This window comes from Fonsecaea erecta (genome assembly GCF_001651985.1).
Source record: "Fonsecaea erecta strain CBS 125763 chromosome Unknown Scaff8, whole genome shotgun sequence".
Lineage (NCBI taxonomy): Eukaryota > Fungi > Ascomycota > Eurotiomycetes > Chaetothyriales > Herpotrichiellaceae > Fonsecaea > Fonsecaea erecta.
The window spans coordinates 443,362-463,262 of NW_017387251.1; the positions used below are offsets into that span (position 1 = coordinate 443,362).

General features: G+C 54.4%; 5 protein-coding genes across 5 annotated transcripts; 3 read left to right on the top strand and 2 right to left on the bottom strand.

The window, feature by feature from the left end:
* Positions 1–6,524: 6,524 nt before the first annotated feature.
* AYL99_08837 (hypothetical protein) lies at positions 6,525–7,079 on the bottom strand (the record flags this gene model as incomplete). The annotated part of the gene is made up of 3 exons (XM_018840345.1): positions 6,525–6,866; positions 6,979–7,023; positions 7,077–7,079. 3 exons carry the CDS (start codon positions 7,077–7,079, stop codon positions 6,525–6,527), a joined length of 390 nt encoding a protein of 129 aa, XP_018690092.1.
* A 697-nt stretch (positions 7,080–7,776) lies between these two features.
* On the top strand, positions 7,777–9,345 carry AYL99_08838 (hypothetical protein; the record flags this gene model as incomplete). The annotated part of the gene is made up of 1 exon (XM_018840346.1): positions 7,777–9,345. The coding sequence occupies one exon, from the start codon at positions 7,777–7,779 to the stop codon at positions 9,343–9,345; it is 1,569 nt and encodes a 522-aa protein (XP_018690093.1).
* Positions 9,346–10,091: 746 nt separating this feature from the next.
* On the bottom strand, positions 10,092–11,604 carry AYL99_08839 (hypothetical protein; the record flags this gene model as incomplete). Its single annotated transcript, XM_018840347.1, has 3 exons — positions 10,092–10,529; positions 10,624–11,068; positions 11,168–11,604. The coding sequence occupies 3 exons, from the start codon at positions 11,602–11,604 to the stop codon at positions 10,092–10,094; spliced, it is 1,320 nt and encodes a 439-aa protein (XP_018690094.1).
* A 1,509-nt stretch (positions 11,605–13,113) lies between these two features.
* Positions 13,114–14,946, top strand: AYL99_08840 (hypothetical protein; the record flags this gene model as incomplete). Its single annotated transcript, XM_018840348.1, has 5 exons — positions 13,114–13,260; positions 13,318–13,374; positions 13,439–13,532; positions 13,589–13,726; positions 13,787–14,946. 5 exons carry the CDS (start codon positions 13,114–13,116, stop codon positions 14,944–14,946), a joined length of 1,596 nt encoding a protein of 531 aa, XP_018690095.1.
* A 2,943-nt stretch (positions 14,947–17,889) lies between these two features.
* Positions 17,890–18,612, top strand: AYL99_08841 (hypothetical protein; the record flags this gene model as incomplete). Its single annotated transcript, XM_018840349.1, has 2 exons — positions 17,890–18,320; positions 18,375–18,612. 2 exons carry the CDS (start codon positions 17,890–17,892, stop codon positions 18,610–18,612), a joined length of 669 nt encoding a protein of 222 aa, XP_018690096.1.
* Between the last annotated feature and the right edge of the window lie 1,289 nt (positions 18,613–19,901).

Below are 19,901 nucleotides of genomic sequence, written 5' to 3' on the forward strand. Positions count from 1 at the left end.
CAAGGGCTTGTCCGTTAACCTACGCCCGCTAACTGGCCACAATTCAGCGTGGGCGGTGCATGATTGGCACCAGATTGTTCCCTAACTTGCCTAGGGGAGTCCTTCCCTAGAGACCCACTAACTCTAAAGCCCCCGACCTCCAGCAGCAGCAGGGCCCAAGATGCCCGACCACTGCCCAGCAAGAGATGGGTCCACTTCCAAACATGGGCCTTTTGCCTTACTGACCAGCCGCAGGTGGTCGGTGATCCATGATCCACTCCTCCACCCACACACCCTCTCGCACCACACTCACACACAGACCATGCTCCCAAGCGTGCCGAAACTTGCGACTTTTGAACGCTCCACGAAAGGTCAAACCAAGACCCACGGCCGGCGGACCCAGGCTGCCAATCGCAGCCGGAAAACGGCTGGCTCGCCTTTCTCCTTCCGTGACGGAAGTTACTCTCCTCTGACAACGACGGCCTTTCTTGACCAAATAACGTTGCACCCTGCCCATCACGTCGGCGGGCTTAAGGACAAACTTACAATTACCATTGACCTTTTGACGAGCCCGCGAATTTTCCTGCCACCCTGCCTGGGCCTCCGTGACCCCGTGGGTGATTCAGAAATTCAGAAAGAGCCGGGGAACGATGACGGCGTCAAGGGCGCAACTTACACAGTACGTACAGGACGGCCAACAACCGAAACCTATGTGGGTAATATATTCGTCTTGTGCAAGTATAGGAAAACTAGGGATAGCAAACCCTGTACGTATGAGTAGTGCTACGGGTAGAGGAGGTTAGAATCCTTCTCACTGCGGAGCACTTACACCAGGCGCCTTACTCGGAACTACTAAATTCTCATCAAGGGCCTTCTTGGAAGCTCTTAAGCGCCCAAGTTTGAGCCCCAGGCGTTCCCAGGTGCCAGCGGTGCGCCTTGCTGGCCAGCGGTGGATTCTGGATATCCCCAAGCAGAAGCAGCCATCGTCGTCAGTCAGGCGCTTCTGGAGCCAGCACAGGAATGCGTACATACCTGTACTGTATGTTGAAGAAAAGGGTAGGGCAGTTGTATTCGACCTCAAAGGGCAAAAATTCAATTCCTTGGGACTCCCCCAGCCCTTCGACAGAGGCGTCGCATCCAGTCAGCGCCGGGTCCACCCAGAGATGGTCAATTGGACTTCTCTGCAAGCCACCAGGAGCACAACCGACCCTAAAGTCCAGGACTGGAACCATGACCGCGAATCCATCACCACCACCTGGCACCTGGCATACTTCCTGCCCCCCTCCCCGTACCGCCTATGCCTATCATCAGTTCAGGCTCGGGAGAATCGTCACCTTATCACGGGCAGCCCCCAAGTTCCCCAACCAGCGTCGTGCAAAAATCGCCTGGCCACTTCCTCCAGTCCGACGCCAGGGCCCACGCACCGCCCGAGTGTGGATGTTGGAGGGGAGAGTAGCGCTCTTCCTTTCTCTTCCAGGCCCTTGCCGTCTATCAAGAGTTGCGCCCCCCAGGTCCGGCCCTTGGACAATCCCAGTGCGACATTTTCACCTCCTCTCACGTTACGAGCCCAGCCTCTGTTTCGCTCAAAGTTCTCGTCTCGACGTTACTCAGGGGATGCTCATTCAAATTCCCAGGTCTGAATTTTAATTTGGTCGGTCTCGACGAAAAGGCTTGTGCCACAATGTCGGACGATTTCCAGGTGGCACCAACCAACAGCAGTATGTCCCTCCATTGCTTCTGCCGGCGGAGTCGCGCTTAGTCCGGAACGGAGAGCCACGGTGCCCACCCTGCAGTGAAGGGTGACGATAAGGTGACGATGGGCAAGGCGTTCCGTTTCCCCCTTGTTGCCCTGGTTGAGAACTTTCCAGGTCCCCTGCTCCTTGTCGCTGACTTGCGGATGTGCAGACTGTTCAGCCGCGGTAGCTCTCGCGTCGCAAACTCTGTGGCCCGACTCTGTCTTTCCCATACCCTGAAAGGCCACTCGATCCTGTGCCCCAGTTGCCCGTGCCTTCGCGGTATCATGCCGCGACCTGTATCCCGGCCTCGGTTAAGAGACCACGAGTGTTCGACTTGCTCCTCGACGAACGCCAGATTGGGCGTATCTGCCGGGTCTTCCAGGCGCTAACGTGAGGTACAGCGGTAGTCAGCTGCGCCATGAAGTCCCCGAGCGCGTACCTAGTGCCCACGAAGCTCGTCTATTGTGTTTGCTTCAAGTCGCCTTCGTATGAGAGCAGCCACGGCTCACCGTCCCATGCAGAGACAAAAGAGATATTGCAGAAGCAACTGCTTGGGTTCAACCAAGTCTCAGTCGGTCTGTACAACACACCATTGTCTGACCTTGGGTGTCAAAGAGAACCCGTGAGTCGATTCAAAGCCCTGCTCTTGAGCGCTGATGGCATCATCTGTCAGCTTGTGGCTGGCCAGTGCGACTTGGGGCCTCAAGTCTCCAAAAGTTTCAGGTTTAGCCTACTCCATCTGCTGCGCGTCATGGCCCAGCCCGACTGACTGCCTTACCGTCGACCAAGATGGGCGTTCCTGTTCCCTCACACGGAGTTGTACTCCGCGGTCTCAAAGGAAATAGTGGCATCGACATCGGGTCTCCCAGCCTCATCAATTAATCACGAGGATCGGCCAACTGCCTTTGATGAAGCTCATCTCCGAGCCTTTGCTCACTATCGATCCCGTCAGGTTGGACGTTACTCATCCTCGCCCCAACAACGAAGAAGAGTGGCCCGGATACCCCGGTTAGGGACAATGATACCAAGTGGTTACCGGATGATAGTGGTGTCGACTCAGGGTTCATGCCGCCGCCGATCCCCCATCCATCCCTTAACGAGCATTTTCTGGAAAGAGGATCAGGGCCAATAATGCTGCCAACCTCCTTGACGGAGCATTTAGCCAAACCCCAACATGCTGGGCGCTCTGGAAAGTTCCAGTCCAACGTCGTTCTAACACGTGTGCTTTCAATCACAAACCCTGCCTGACGACTGGCAATAGAGAGCCAGCATCGTGAAGTTAGAGATGATTTTGTGCGGCTTTTGAAAGTGTTCTGCTCGGTGGCGAATTGATGCTGAGCCATTCCGTATATTATCGGCAAGGGATCTTCAGCGAGAAGTGCTTGCTTGCATGCGGGGATGCAGACGGGGTGTTCCCGCTGTGCATGTGTATCCGCTACGAATTTAAGGTCGCATTGCATCTTGAATCTATCTGGATCCAAGATGCCAACCAGAGGCATGCAAATGCAAGATCACCGGGCTTCCTCAGGCCACGGTGCATGGACAATGCACCAACTCCTGTCAACATGCACTCCCTTCTAAAAGCTTGAACTGTATGCAAGGACAGGCGTCAACAGCAGATCTGCCGAGTGTCCTGGACGGTCCACATCGGCACCCGGCCTTCGTCCGATGACGGCTCCATCATGCACACCCAGGCCTGGGGTGAAGGCCTCGAGAGAATAGTGGCACATGCGACCATTGAGCATTTCAGCCTCCCGGTAAACATGGTACGGGCAAGCAGGGCATGATGCCGCCGGCTTCTTTCTCTGTGTCACAAAGCCCCATCGGTTACGCCTCTTTGTACCAGTAGAGACATCCGTTGGGGTCTCGATTTAGGGGTTTGCTTCCACGCATCCCGGGATCAAATGGCAGAGGAGGAAGGAGATAGCAAACTGGGAAGGAATGTCCGTTTCAAAGCGATTGGCATGGTCGCCGAATTCGAAATCCGTGCAAATGGCCCAGCCGGCTTGCCGCCCACATCCCAACAAGTTTTGATGTGTTGTCAATCCATGATTTGCAGAAGAAAATCCCAGCAGCCCACTCTCGGACTGGCTTCGACCAGCTTCGGCTGATGCAGCCCAATCGGTGTCGTGGGAGCCCGGGTCAGCTTCGCGAGGATCGCTCGATCAGCAATGATTACTCCGTCGAGCACGTATCGAGAAGTTCTGAACGGGGTGCCTTATCCCTAGTGCTTCTCCAGCCAAAAGAGTTCTCCTGATGTGGAGTTCCCCATCGTGACAAAAGGGTCTCTCTTTCGCGAGCTTCTTCGGGAAGCACTGGGTTTGAAGAGGAGGCTGGGCCCTAGGGTAAGTTTTGGTGTGTGGGCCGATGTGTGTGCTGCCGGACATACCCTCGCCCTTGAGGCCGCCATCCCAGAGCCGGATCATTTTGCGTCTGCGATATTCAGCCTTTCTGTTCCGCCGTTGCATTGGCATTGCACTGCATCCCCTGTTTACTGCAGGTCTACGATCTTGCATCGATCGCCTGTGCAGGATGCACTGCGTTTGAGAAGTCTATGCCGATCCATTATCGCCGCCAGAGGGCTGTGCCGGGCTAGTAGCACCAGCTTCCTCTCGCTTAGGCGGCGAAGGAGAGAACAGGCGAGGAAGAGCAGCCCCTTCTGGAAAAGGCGAAGACGGCTCTTCCAAGAAGGTCGACGGAGGAGGAGGCCCTGGTGTTGCCCCCCTTGTTTTGGATTCGCAAACATGACCACGGCCCATTGACTGTGATTGGGCCAAATACTATCGGGAAAATCAACGGAAAGACATTTCCCCCTACTCATGCACATCATCACAGCTGCATGACGATCACTGCGAGGGCATTGCAGTGCAGTACCTGCGACATGGCCTGAGGAAGGGAGGCGATCCGACCTTGCTCCATCAAATCTCGCAACAAGCAAGGCGAGAATGTCTTGCATTGTCAGATCAAGCTCTCCAGTCTCACTTCCCATGCCCCTGGCATGGCACGACAAGTGGTAGTCCGTACATTATGTTGGGTCAGCTCTGTTATACGAGGTGTGGGCTTTGCCTTGAGTTCTCCGCTGGTCCCCGCGGTGGATGAAGGATTTTCAATCAGACGCGACACTTTGGCGATCCAGCCAGCCCAACACCGATCAAGAAGTCCAAGACTTTGACTCAAATCTTTGTTTATATTATCGAAATAAACGTCCCTTTCGAATCGGATCAATCCCAACGAAGGCAATTAGCCTACAGGGTCCAAGGCGCCCAAACGTTCCAGAGATGTTCCGCTTTCCATGGACGGCGGACTGTTTGCCACTGGAGCCACCATCACGCTGTCGTCGATATGGCACTCTACTGGTCCGCACAACTCATTTGTCTGAAATGAAAGGGGACGACGACCGCGTCTCGTCAAGACCAACCCCGTTCGTTCCATCCCTTGCGTTGGTGAAAGGGATCACATTTACGACGACGAACGGTGGAATTACCCGCATGGCCACGACAACTTCTGCGTCCAGGGGCACGTGGAGGTCGATTTGGGTTCATGACAACGACAGTGTCAATCCCACGATTCAACAACCATTGGCTTTCGATCATCGAGGAGGGACTCAATTTCTCTATCGTTGATAAATTTGCTTAACCCCTTGGAATGCCCCTGTCACCTTGGCTCTTTTCCAGCCTTCCCCGAAACTCTTTGCTGCACATTTGGGTCTAAAAGATGATCACCACACATTCTCCCTTGTGTTCCAAAGGTAAGAATCGGTACCCTTCTGCACTAACTGTTACCCCTGATCGTTTGCTACCTACGGGTGATTGGACATTGCGGCACTTCGATTTAGCCCACGACGCCATCAATCTTGTACTACGTCTCGGACTACTCATGCTTTTACGAGTATGGAAGGATACCCCACATCCGTAGCGAAATAGCTGGCTGACGATGCTTCCTTACGATCTGCCGGGAGCTGTTGAGGACGAGACAATAGCATTCACCAAGTCAGACGCAACCTAGCCGGAACTGCTTTTGACTTATCGTCCGGGTCTCGGCGAAGATATACATGACATCCGGAAGGTTGCTTCCATATTCACAGAGGCGACTGGCTAAGCACAATTCATGCCTCACGTACTGCGATTTTCTTTAACCCGCTCTGAACGGACGGTTTTTGCCCAGTTGTTTCTTTCTCCTGTGTTTGGTTGGCGCACTTTTCCCTCACCGGCTCATATCGAGATAGGAAGCCATCGTGGCCGAGAAGCTGTTAGTTCCTTGTTTGAGGTCTCTTATCTGGGTCACCCAAAGAGCTGCTCACCGCCCAGTGACTCCTGATGACCTTGCCCCAACTGCAAAGTTGCGACGGAAGAGTTGTCGGGTGGTGTGGACCGTCGTAGAAATAACATTGACACGTTCAAGTCCCTGGAATGACTCTGCGGACAAGGACAACAAGTGAATAGAGCCATTTATCCCTGGGCGGAAGAATGCTTTTGTGTCAGAAATTCAATATTCCACGCTGTGTTGGCCGAATGCATGGCGCGTCGCCGATAGAGCCTTTGCTGCTCATATGCTTGACGTCGTATCCTCCAGCCGTGGTGTCTTTTTGACATCATGAACCCTTCCCAGTTGTTTTGCGTGAGCATGATTTCGTGCCACGGGTGACCCATGATAGCTCCATTTTGCCCAGAGATATTCCCATACTCCTTAATAATGTCATGATAACTTTTCTTGCAAGGTAACGCCACGCCACACCACGCCTCGCTATGCCATGCCATGTCCTGTGAGAAGACAGTACACGCCACTGCTCTTCACGCTCGCTACGGAAGCTCACTCTTCCCCATCGTCTGCGTCTTCGTCTTCATCATCGGCACCCCTGCCACCAGCGGCTCCAGCCCCTGCTCCAGCCCTCCCGGATGTCGCGTAGCTGCTGAACTTCGCATCTTCCTCGGCCTCGTGTGTCGCCGCCTCCTTGGCCACGTCTTCACACGCGTCGATCCAGTCCGAATAGACGTCGACCGCCGCGCTCAGGTAGTTGATGCCGGTCTGGAATTTCTGCCCGCATATCTTGCAGAAGAGGTTGCCCACGCCGGCTTTCTTGTCGAGCTTGACTTGGATGGCTTTTTCGTGATTGCAGAAGAGACAGGTGAACGTTGTAGCGAGGGGTTCGCGCTGCCAGACGGGGAAGGGACCAATGTTAGCGAGTTTAAGGTAAACAAAATGAGTAGTCATCCAGTGGTCCTAACGATGGGCTGCCTGAGCTGGAATTTGGAGATGTACTGACTTTCCTGGGACCTTGAGGTTTGCGAGAAGACTTCTTGCGTTTCCCCTGTGCCGACAACGTTAGAACAGAGGCTTGCCTCGAGATTTGTGACGACTCACCATTTCTGGTCGATTATCGACAATCTCAGAGGTGGAGCGGTCAATGGGAGTCCACAGTCCAAGTGACAGGGTGAACAGGGGCGACAAGAAAGAGAGGGAGAGAGGGAGGGAGTTGAGTGATGGGCTCGGCGTCGATAATGAAGAACCTCAAAAGGAAGCCGCAGCCTCGTCACTTGTCACTTCCCACCCATCTCCGCAGTCACGTGCCATCGCCAAGTCTTATCGTTATCGCGACATCCTCCGAGGCTTCCTGCACCAATCACAAGCCCTCTCACTGACTGCGATGACAATCTTCCCCTCCACTGATGCACCATTGCTTCGACGTTGCACTCGTCGAAAGAGATTCCCTCTTCTCTTCTCTTCTCTCTCTATCTATCCTATCTATATCCCCTTATACCTATACATCTTTAGATCGTGCTTGGGTGCTGGGGGCTTTTGTCGGTGTTTGAGAGTAGCTCCGAGAGGCATTTCAACGTCCTTCTGGCGACTCTCCCTCGCCAGCACTACTCGGTTCATCAATCCAATCCGTCCATTCAGTTTTGCCCACGTCCGTCTCGGTGGAATTGCCACGGACGCAAGAACCGGAGCTAGGTCCGGGAAGATCTGCTCAGGATTCATTCAGAGGCTCTGGACGAGCGTCGAGGTCTTTGTTTTGTTTCGGATTGAGATCAGTTTGTCTTCCAGCCACATCTCGCACAGCATGGCTACGCCAAACGGGGCCACCCCCGAACCCATCCTCTCAGAGATCCTCGCCACACTCAAGAAGATCCAACTTGACCAGGCAAACCTCGCTGCGAATGTAGAGTCGCTCCAGAGCAGAGTCGAGACCTCGCAGTCGGTGAACCAACTGCGCGGCGGGTCCCAGTCTCGAACAACAAACGTCAAGGACTCCCCCAGCTTGGATCCCATACAGCTGGGCAAGTCGGCGAGCGGCGCCGCTTCCCCTCCTACAGACTCCAGCTTGGCTCCTAAGGCGCCGTCGTCTCCCACGACCCCGGCCAGGAAATCGTCCGTCACCTCGCGAATCATCCTCACCACCTACCCGGGCCAGTCGGGGATCGACCCTATCCCACTGGACTGGGGAGCTCCCAATCCGATCCATCGGGGTCCTGTGGTGGTCAGCCGTCACCACAACACCATCCGTCGCCGGAATGCCATCGGCGCCCACGGGGGTTCCTACAGCATCTACCACGCCCTCGCCGTAGCGAGCAACAATCTCGACCTGGAGCACAAGCCGGACTTCACCAACACGGAACCGGCAGCGAACATCGGGCCCTTCCCCGCCTGGGGCGACAAGAAGAAGATCGTGGCCATGGACCCCTTCGGCCACCTGGCACCCTGGCTCTACAAAGACCTCATGCAGTCCCAGGACATCGACATCCGGCCCACCATCGCCGTGACCAAGGCGCACATGAAGATCCCCGAGCTCGAACAGTCGGTCAAGGCTGGCCGTTTGAAGCCGGACGGGCGGATCTGCCTCAACGAGACGGGGGAACTGAACGTCACCAAGTTCGCGGTCGAGCCCGTGTGGTACCTCCCCGGCGTGGCGGAGCGGTTCGGGATCCAGGAGAGCGCGCTGCGGCGGGCGCTCTTCGAGCACACGGGCGGCTCGTACCCGGAGCTGGTGACGCGGAACGATATCAAGGTGTTCCTGCCGCCCATCGGCGGGCTGACGGTGTACTGCTTTGGCGACCCGGCCAAGATGGCCGACCCCAACGTGCGGCTGGCACTGCGCGTGCACGACGAGTGCAACGGCAGCGACGTGTTCGGGTCCGACATCTGCACGTGCCGGCCGTACCTGATCTTCGGCATCGAGGAGGCGGTCAAGGAGGCCCAGAAGGGCGGCTCGGGCGTTGTCATCTACTTCCGCAAGGAGGGCCGCGCCCTCGGCGAGGTCACCAAGTACCTGGTGTACAACGCCCGCAAGCGCGGCGCCGACCGCGCCAGCGAGTACTTCAAGCGCACCGAGAACATCGCGGGGGTCAAGGACATGCGGTTCCAGGCCCTGATGCCCGACATCCTGCACTGGCTGGGCATCACCAAGATCGACCGCATGCTGTCCATGTCCAACATGAAGCACGACGCCATTGTCGACCAGGGCATCCCCATCCTCGAGAGGGTCCCCATCCCCGACGACATGATCCCCGAGGACTCGCGGGTGGAGATCGACGCCAAGATCCACGCCGGCTACTTCACCACCGGCAAGGTCATGTCGATCGAGGAGTTGAACGCCGTGCAGGGCCGCAGCTGGGACGATATTGAGCATTAGTCTGTTGCTTGTGTTGTGTGTGTCGGTGTGGACTGTTCCCAGGTCTGACACTAGACGATTGGATTGGAAATCTAGCCAAGTTTAATATCTTGTTGGAAAGCTGCTCAAATGGCAAACTGTACGAGATAGACAAGACAGTGGTAACAGGATGCGGCAAGGCTGACACGGCCAGTGCAAGGAAACAACCTTCGCAATATGACAACACGTGTGCACGCTAAGGTTTCCTGATTTCTGCATGATTTGATTACTCTAGCTTTGTCGACTTCGAGGTCCGGCTATGGTACATGTTTTGACTCGTTTCGTCAAGGTCCAACTCGTCTGAGAGGAAAACAGGGACAGCGTGGCCATTGCCGTGATCCATGCCAGCGAAGCTCCATATGACCAACGGTAGAGTCTTGAAACAGTTGATGCCGGTAGACAACCCCCATCGTGTGCCACCTCCTGCTGCTCCCTCAAGATCTCCCCAAAAGCGCATTTGTCCCCATTCACCTCCAATCCAGGAAAGGAATGCTCGTGTGACAGTGTGCTCTGACCTAGCTCGTCGAAGGTGACTGATTGTGCTCGGCTGGTTTCCATGTCTGGGTCTTCAGAGTGTGCGGACCCACGAACTCGGAATTTCAGGTTCTCGTGCTGTTCTCAAGACTCTTCTGTTTCCTCTCGGCATTTAATCCACACGCAATCCTGGAGACATCTTTAATCAGCACGAGAGGCTAGTGTGATGTCGTGCCTCCCTGGCTCTTGATCAGTTACCAGTCATGCGCGTAGTGCTGCATGGCAGGATATGCTGAAGATCCCTCATACACCATCTTCACCTTATTTCTGATGTCCGACCAGTCGATTCGGTCACCCTTTTCTTGCTTCACGCGCATGACTTGTTTCATCTTGTTCTTGAGATCAGACGCGCACTTGTTAGTGAGCCCTCTGAAACGGTAGATGGTGACGAAGTTGTTGCACCTCATCCCAGTGAAAGCTTTCAAGAAGTGGAAGTCGTTGTTGGAAACCCAGGCGCGACCGGCAAATTGCACTGCGAGTGTCCTCAACGTGGTGTTCTCTCCAATAAGACGGAAGATGTGATGCAAATGTGGGTCGTTAACGAATTTGCGCTCTGGAATTTGCGTTGCATGTCTGGTGCGATTGTCTGCACCATCGGTGAAGACAAACGAGATGTATTTCAATTGAGCCATCTGGGAAGGGGGGTTAGCTTGTGCCAGAAGCCGGATGGAGCAAGGGAAACAGTGGCTCGAAAGACGAGACATTCACGCTGGCAAGGGTACTTACGTTGTCAGGGCCGATGGCTTCCAAGAATCGTCTGATATCCTTGTAACCGACCTCCTTCCACACATGTTCGTAGTATCTACCGCGGATGGAAGTGTCTCGCGTGAAGTGGAACGAGTTCTCACCATAGAGAACCTCTCTGCCTTCTTGGTGAACAGTCTTGCAAGTCCGGAGAAAGTGAGCAGAGTGTGAGAAGTCGCGGCGCTCGAACTCTATGGCCCTATCGTCGCGGAAGAGCAATCGGTATGTCTTCACGCGGAGCTCGAATGGTAGGTCAATGAAGCCGACTTTCTTCACAGCCATGGTGGCATCCTTGGTAAGCGCAGCAGCTCCAATTCCAGGCGTGGCAGGCAAAATCGAAGGAGGAGCGCCCAATTTCTTCAAGAGAGCCGCAAGGTCGAGTTTGACAACGGCCTTGGCGCCACCCTCACAACTAGCCTCGAATGTCCTAGTAACACGTCCGTTAGCTGTTGTCGGATTCCAAAAGGGCTCAGCTTGGAAAGTTCCAGAGTGAAAAAGACACAGCCTTCACGGAGATCCTACTTACAGAACCGGTGAGAGCTCGTTGTTTTCCGCTTGAGACTTCTTGGCACCATCCCGATATTCGACGGACCAAAGGCCCCCGTCCTCTTCCTCCTCAGTCACATTGCCGTTCAAGGCATATTCATCGTCTGAGAGATCGGGGACAAAAGGTGGAGGGAGGACGCCGCGACGAGTGAGGCGTTTCTTGGACTTGCCCTTCTGATCGCGGTCGGGCTTTCTCTTGCGTTTCTTCTTGTCAGACCCATAATCAGAATGGTCAGAGTCGTGGTCATCCGATGGGACATCGATGAGAGGGTCGAAGACACGTTCGAACGGGTCGTCGTCCTTGTACTTGGGACCTGCGACGCCAGTGGTGGTCACATCGGCTCCAGCACTTACGATGTTCAAGGGCTGAAGGTTGTTGTTGGAGCCCTGGGCTTTCTTACGCGTAGTGGGCGGCATGCTGATGGAGCCGTGAATGGATCTGCTGATGTCTGAGCAACCCAAGCTCGGACTGAAAGAAAGACTTGCCTTACAAAAGCACGGTCCCTGAGATGAATGCAGTGAGGACAAAGCGGTCGGCTGTCGATGCACGGACGGATCGAAGATGAGGTGAAGATGGGTTGGGAGAGAAGGTGCAGGATGAGAAGGATGAGAAGGATGAAAAAGTGGTTATCTGCGAGACGATCCAAACCAGACAATGTGCCTGTGGGAAAGAGGCATTTCAACCACCGCCGCTTGGCAGCAGTTGTATAGCACGTGATGGGCTGTAATGCGCATCAGGCAGGAAGGAACAGCCAAGAGGGAGAAGCTGTTGACAATCTTCCCGGGAAGGAGGGCATGTTGGCGAAGGCCCTGTTAAAGCAGCGAGACCCAGGGCCGACAGCGAGGTCTGGAGCATCCGCGCAAGACGACCCATGCCCTCACACCACAAGTGACAGTGACAAGGGTGCATTCTTTGGCTGCCCAAGAACTGCCTGATCGCAGCCAGAAAGAGCATTATGCCCGTCAGTTACCCAAACACCATCCATTGACATGCAAAACGACAGGCGAAGCCACCGGGGTCGGAAGGAAAGAAGCAAATCAAAGCATCACCGACGATGACGACGACGACGGTGCAGAGCAAACTGCAATGGTATTCATTAAAGAAGACATCAACACTCAACTGATCAAAGAAGACTCCCTTTGGCCCACTGCTGCTAATCCAAATCACCGAGCCACACACTCATCCATATCTCTTTCCAGGCTGTCCCTCTCACCGCTCTGAGGAAGTCTCGTCCTAGTCCACGCAAAGAATCAAAGCGACTCCAGCCCATCAAACATCATAGCGTCACAAAAGGCCATAAACCAGCCCAGCACGGCAGATTGAGTGCAATTCGCATCCCTATGCAGGCAGCCACACAAATCGGTCAACAATCAACAACATGTCCAATCAGTCTTTGTTTCAAATTGTCCTTCAAGGTGGTGCTTGGACCCAGGACATATCAGCATCGCCCACAGACCTCCAGCCCAGGGGCCGGAGCGCGGGAGCTGCAGCTGACGTACAGATGCTCTTCATCTTGGATTTAGTTGTGAAGAAGAGAAAAACAAAACAGAAAAACCGAAGAATCTGGGGGAAATGATTTTCGGGCTGTCGCTTGACCTTCCCGTTGCAGCAACCGGCGAAACCTCCGCATTGGTTGGACTTCATTCCTTGATCTTGCGCCACTTTGATGGAACTCCCAAGTCTATATATCATCAGCCATATCACCCACCCCTTCTCCATCCGGGGTGCAGTCTCTATCAGGGGTGCAGTCTCTATCAGGGGGTCCGAGTCGAGGCAGCCGTCACCTGTCAAGAGTTGAGACTGGCCGTGTGCGACACCTGTCGTCTGCTTTGACGCACCGTGTGGTCTGATTGAGATAATCATACCCTTTTCTCCGCACTTCGTTTGTACAGGCACTCAGTGGTCAATATCTTATCAGTCCAAACATGGCCCGTTCAATGCTTGCAAGGAGGTTCTGGTCGTCACCCTCTTTGGTCTCCAAACCGTCAATATGTCTCTCTTGTAGGGCCAGCATCAGAGGACTGTCTTCTTCCCGAACACAGAGCTCTGCCCAGACCGAGGCTCAAAACAAGGTAACATCTCGTTCAGAACCAATGCAAGTGTCAATGTAATACTTACATGGCCGTCAGTTACTGGGTGAGCATCTTAAAGAAGCAGATCCCGAGATCTACGAGATTTTGCAGCGCGTAAGGAAGCCCTACAATAGCTAATATTTCATGTCATGGCTCTAATTCGTTTTTAACCCTGCAGGAAATACGTCGCCAGAGACATTTCATCAATCTTATCCCTTCCGAAAACTTCACCTCCCAGGCTGTGTTGGATGCCTTGGGCAGTGTAATGCAAAGTGAGAGTTTCCCGTTATCAATCGGTCAGCGACTGACTTTCTGACCCTCTACCCAGACAAGTACTCAGAGGGATATCCCGGGGCACGATACTATGGAGGCAATGAACATATCGACGAGTCCGAGAGACTGTGTCAAAAGCGCGCTCTGGAGACATATCGCCTGAATCCAGAAGAATGGGGGGTCAATGTCCAACGTAAGTGACCACATGTGGTTGAGCTCGAGCTCCCTTGGTATCCAATACTGAACAAGTCAGCCTTGTCCGGCTCTCCCGCGAACCTTTACGCCTACTCGGCCCTCCTTAACACGCACGACCGTATCATGGGTCTCGATCTTCCCCACGGTGGCCACTTGTCTCACGGTTACCAGACTCCCACCAAGAAGATTTCCATGATCTCCAAATACTTTGAGACCCTTCCATATCGCCTGGACGAATCGACAGGGTTGATTGACTACGAAAAGATGCGCGAGCTCGCTCTCTTGTACCGACCCAAAGTCATTATCGCTGGAACCTCTGCGTACAGTCGACTGATTGACTACGAACGCATGCGAGCCATATCTGATGAGGTGGGTGCTTACCTGCTATCTGATATGGCTCACATATCTGGTCTGGTCGCTGCCGACGTGATCCCAAGCCCGTTCCAATACTCGGACGTGGTCACAACTACCACGCACAAATCCCTCCGTGGCCCTCGAGGAGCTATGATCTTCTACCGTAAAGGCGTACGCCGAACAAATAAAAAAGGCGACAAGGAGATGTACGACCTCGAGGGTCCCATCAACGCATCCGTGTTCCCAGGCCACCAAGGCGGTCCGCATAACCACACCATTACCGCTCTCGCAGTTGCACTGAAACAGGCCCAAACGAAAGGATTCAAGGAGTACCAGAAGACGGTTCTGACCAATGCCAAAGCCCTTGCTGAACGCCTCGGCAATTCTGCATATACAGGTGGTCTGGGCTACAACATTGTCAGTGGCGGGACAGATAACCATCTAGTCCTGGTCGACTTGAAGTCGAAGGGCATTGACGGTGCTCGCGTCGAACGAGTACTCGAGTTGTGCGGCGTAGCTGCGAACAAGAACACGGTTCCTGGAGACAAATCGGCCCTGAGGCCTGGAGGGTTGAGGATGGGCTCGCCTGCCATGACCACAAGAGGTTTCCAGCCAAGCGATTTCACCCGCGTGGCAGAGATCGTCGATCGGGCGGTGTCGATTGCGATCAAGGTGGACAAAAGCGCCCGGTCGGATGCGGAAGCGAAGGGAAAGAAGAATCCGGGAGCAGTCAAGAGCTTCCTAGATTACCTGAAGGACGGGACCGAAGTGGCCGAAATCTTGACGCTGAGGCAGGAAGTGGAGGATTGGGTTGGGACATTTGCAGAGCCGTGGATCAAAGACAAGGACACAAACACTCGTTGAGGAAAATCTGAAAACAGAAACGAATGACGACGGGTGATGATGAAGGGACAGTCTCCAGATCTCCGATTTCCTCAGCTGACATGTCATCGCGAAAGTTGGGCAGTCGTTTTGCTCGAGAGGAATAATGGCTAATGAAAAGATGTGGTTTGGAATGCCGGGTGGAGTATATGCCTTTCCACTGTACCCATACTTTGATATTAATGGCGATCTTCAGCGTCCAGACGGCTATCAACGTGCAGTCAAAAGTGCATATTCCGGGATCCTGTCAGAAAGGCAATCGATGTCAACAAGACCAGTGTGCTGGGACTGCAACGGAGATTGTCGTCAGTAGTAGTCAAGAGTATGAGTAGCTTCGGCACACATTCCGCCCAATATTGACAAACGTCCCCGGGTGAAATTATTGTGTTGTTATCGCCTATTGCCAAAGAAGCTCCACGGACCACCACGCATTCTTCATCAGGGCAAGCGGATGGTCACGTGCCAGGGGTTGTTTTTGAAGCGAGGTCGGACTTCAATGTTCTGTTTCGCCGACAGACCAGTTGCTGTTAGGCCCTGCTTTTTCATCTCGCATCCCTGACATGTCTCAGATCCAGGATGCGCACCGTCGACTCTGATACTCGCCGTTTTCTCCTTCTGGGGGCAAGCTGGGCCGACGACTTGCAGTGCGCCGCCTGTTTGATCGTCGGGGTCGCGGCGTGGCGTAACCGAGTGGGCGTGCGGCGAATCGATAATTCGTGCGCCATGAGGGCATGTTGTGAGCGCCAATGTTCGCCTTGTGTATACCCGTAGCTCGGATGATATCGTCGATGCTGCTCTTTTCAGTCTCCTCTACTCTCTGAACGCGCGGCTCAGCAGCCCGGACACTACCGAAGTCCTCTTTAGTATGCTCCTCATTATTGAACCATGTGCCTGCGGTGGAGGAGGAGATCACAGGTGTTAGGGCCGATGGACAGAAAGGGGAAAGACCTCCGTCCGGCGGCTTTGCTCCATTATTACGTTGGGTACTTCGAGGAACCAGGCCACTGGTATTGCTGAAAAGAGTAACCGCATTTAAGTTGAAAGACCTCCATCTCCACTATTGCGTTTGCAAAGGCAGCAATGGCATGATCGCATGCTATTTTCAGGGCCCTCGTGGTTGATTGACAAAGGTTCGACTAGGTGTAATATTGGAAGTCTGTCTTTATCGATGTGATTATGTTTTCCCATGGGTCCGGTTGAACACAACAACCGCGGAGTGTTGGTCCAAGTGCATACCGAGCACGAGGATTGGTTGTCTCGAGGCGACTGGATCTGAGAGAGACGAGATCTGATCCTTCAGTTGCGCAGTTAGCACAACTGCAAGTCATCAATCCCCCTGAAGGAACAGGCGCAGTGCAGGCATTCTGGAGGGGCAATTGGGTGAGAGGCTCCGTTCGTTGTGTCCCTCGTACGATGTGCTTCTTGTGTGTTTTTTTGCCTCCCCAATTACAATGTGACGCAGCGGTGCGGACCAAGGACGGGGAGAGAGACAGCGAATGGGTCGAGCATGGGTCGATGCTGAAGCACCGGGAGCAAAAAGTCGACAAGGCTTTACAGGAGGCGGCGGCAGCCGAGCTTGCTGATTGGCTCCAGCCCCTGGTAGCAATCTTGGCTTCTCATTTCCGGACTGCGCCAGATCAGCATCAACGATCAACGGAGCCACTGTCAACTCTCCGCTCTGGCCCCTCAACTGGGGTGCTTGGAAAGTGCATCAAACCTCCCAGTAAACAGCTTGGGCAGCTCCTTTGTTTACGACGCCCACGATTCGCCCTGCGACACTCCTCTGGGGTGCGTTGTGGCAACAGAGAATCACGGACGTTGTAACCGGGAGCGGTGCACTAAGGCTTCTGAGCCAGTGCAGTGCCTAAGCGACCAGCAATCAAATTCGTGGACGGACCGCGGCAGCACGGATCTCCCTCCTACACTACCCACTACGACGACGGACCTCGATGCGGTGGCCCGTTGGCTTATGAATCGATGATGCGATCTCAGGACCAAACAATATTGACAAGGACTGATGCAAGCGGACATGCTCAACTCGGACTATCGTGGGTAAAAGCATCTCGGTTGAGATCAAGGCGAGAAATTACGCGAGAACAGCTGCTTTCCAAGCTGGTCTCCCAATCAACCCTGGTAAACAAGCACACAGGCGAACAACAAAGGAGACTTCATCGTATGATGATGGTGATGGTGGTCACTTGAGCAGTTGGATCTACCAATTCCCCAGGATGACCTCTTCCCGCTACCAAAACATACACAAACTGCCTATTGCATATGTATGGCCTTCGATCATTTCTTGGCCCCTGTCAGATTGTCACCTGTGGTTGGACAGACAGCATTGAGAATGACGAGGGTGCTTCTGCCCGACCAAGTTGTTATGGTGTGAGGAACGCCAGCTTCCCACGAGACATGTTCAGGTCTGGTGGAGGAGGTGACCACTTTTCGCCGCCACAATCTCGGATGAAGTTGAGCGAGGACCAATGGCGCCGACGGAGGGCTGGATGAGGCTGCTCTAAAAAGCACTATGTGGGCTCCGCTATACAACACCACGAACTCAATAACACACAAGACCAGACAAGACCCGCCGCTACCCCTGACGCCGCCAGAATGCTTCCTTTCTCCACTCGTCGTCGTCCACTCAATCATGGCCATGGTCAACATTGATGCTAAAATGATACCTTAATTTCCCTTTTGTTCGGCGTCATGGCGTCCCCTCGCCCATACATATATGGAAGAACCTTCGTCGTCCTCAGCACTTCTTTTTCCTTCCTCCATCCTACGATCAAAACTCCAACTTACAGTCGCTCGTTCAGCAGCTCGAAAGCCGGTCTTTGCGCCACCCACATTCGTTTCAACGAACAAAACAATCTACCCACGAATCCCACTACTTTAGTTTTCTAATCCAGAAACTACCACCCCGTCACAATGAAGGTCACCGCATCCATCATCGCTGTTGCAGCTCTCGCTTCCAGCGCCTCTGCCGGCGTTGCCAGCACCTGGGCCGATTGGTCCAGCACCACGACCACGACCACGACGACCACCACCAAGGCCTCGGTCGCCGCCACCAGCACCCACACCTGGGAGGACTGGACCAGCTCGACCACCACGACCACGACCACCAAGGCCTCCGTCGCTGCCGAGAGCACCCACACCTGGGCTGACTGGACCTCCAGCGCCGCCCCTGTCTCGTGGACCACGACCGTTGTAGGTGCCATCACAACCTACTGCCCATATGCTACCAAATTCACGCACGCTGGCAAGACCTACGAAGTCACTTCTGCCACCACCCTGACCATCACTGATTGCCCGTGCACCATTTCTGTCCCTGTCTACACAAAGACCTCCACCTCATGCAGGTAAAGATTGAACCTTGAGCTGACTCGAAAATTTCTCCAGGCTGATACAAGCAGTTCCGTCGCCGCCGTGTCCACTGGTACCTGGGGTGACTGGTCCTCCACCGTCGCTGCCGTCAGCACCACCGTCACCCCCGTTGCTGCTGCCAGCACCTCCAGCGCCGCCTGGTCCCCCTATGCGCCATCCAGCGTCGCCCCTGCCGTCGCTACCTACACTGGTGCGGCCAACGCCCTCGTTGCCAACGTCGGTGCTGGTCTTGCTGGTGTCGGTGCCATTGCTGCTTTCCTCCTGTAAGCGGGAAAGCATTGGGGGTCTTGACTTGCGATTGTCGATTGGCTTTTCCCGACATGCTGATATCGTTCGGCTTGGAGGGAGTCGTGTCTTCGGTATTCACAGTCATGGCTTTGCGTTTTAATTTCTTAGCGCTTGAGACTCGGGCAAAGAACAGCGGCTAGTTGGCTCGGCTGCAGTATGCACGACACGGCATGAACATTTAGCGGTCACGACAAGTTTGGGCAAATGCGTGTATACTAGCAGTCGGCGCCTTGGACATAGAATATTCTCAGCTAGTCGTTGGAGTGGTGTGATGGACACCTTGTACAGTTAGAAGGTACAATGAGAAATCCCACCCCTCAACCTGGGTGCTGGTCATTTAATGAATGGAAGTTTTCTGGATAGCCTTTGTTTTGTCTTTGGATTCGGAGCTCCATGCTCTGGGAACGTGCTTGTGCTCGGCGTGTGTGCTTCCGAGCTCGAGGCGGAGGAGCTGTGCACGGACTACCACTGAGCTGGATAATAGGTCGGCCGGTGTTGTTTCCAGCAATGCCAATGGCAATCCGTATGTGAGATACAGTTACCAGCACCTGGTGCCACGGGGACTCATCTCCCGCAAGAACGCCGAACTCGCTTGGTGAAACGTTATAGGCCATGTTGAGATCGTTGGGACCTTCATGAAATGGCATTCTCTCGGTTTTGGCTCGGGGGCTGATTAATTCCCCCTGCGTCATTCTCTCCAACCACTCCATCGGACCATCAGATGTCTGTCTTCGTCCACACACAGACCATCCCAGCCTCGGTTCTCCCGTGCGCCATTGATCCCTTCCTCCCTCCCCGGGCTGCATCCACCCCCACAAAGTCGGACGACGATCGAATGATGTCGCTTCCCCAATCCAAGTCCAAACTCCGCTGGACCGACCCCCTTCCCTCTGCTTGGGATCCCCCCGGAGCTTGCTCGCCTGTTCTCTTCTTTGCTGCAGGGAGCTGCCGTTGATGTAAGTCTGTTAAAAGCGGGTTCCCATCTGGCCAGGTTATTGATTCAATCTCAGGTCCGGAGAGAATACCAGGCACCCCGAACATCCCTTGGTAATTCGATTAAATCGTCCATGCTTCGTCCATAGACGTACGTGGTACATAGAGGTGCCGCCACCGCGTCCCAACCTCATCGTTCCCTAGCCTCGAGGCTCCCTGCTGTCCGACACATATACCTGCCTTCTCGATATCTGACCTTCACTATATCCGTGAGTCTACCTTGTGCCGCCTCAGTCCTTCGCAAGGCAGTCTGTCGTACACTCGCTCCCCACCTC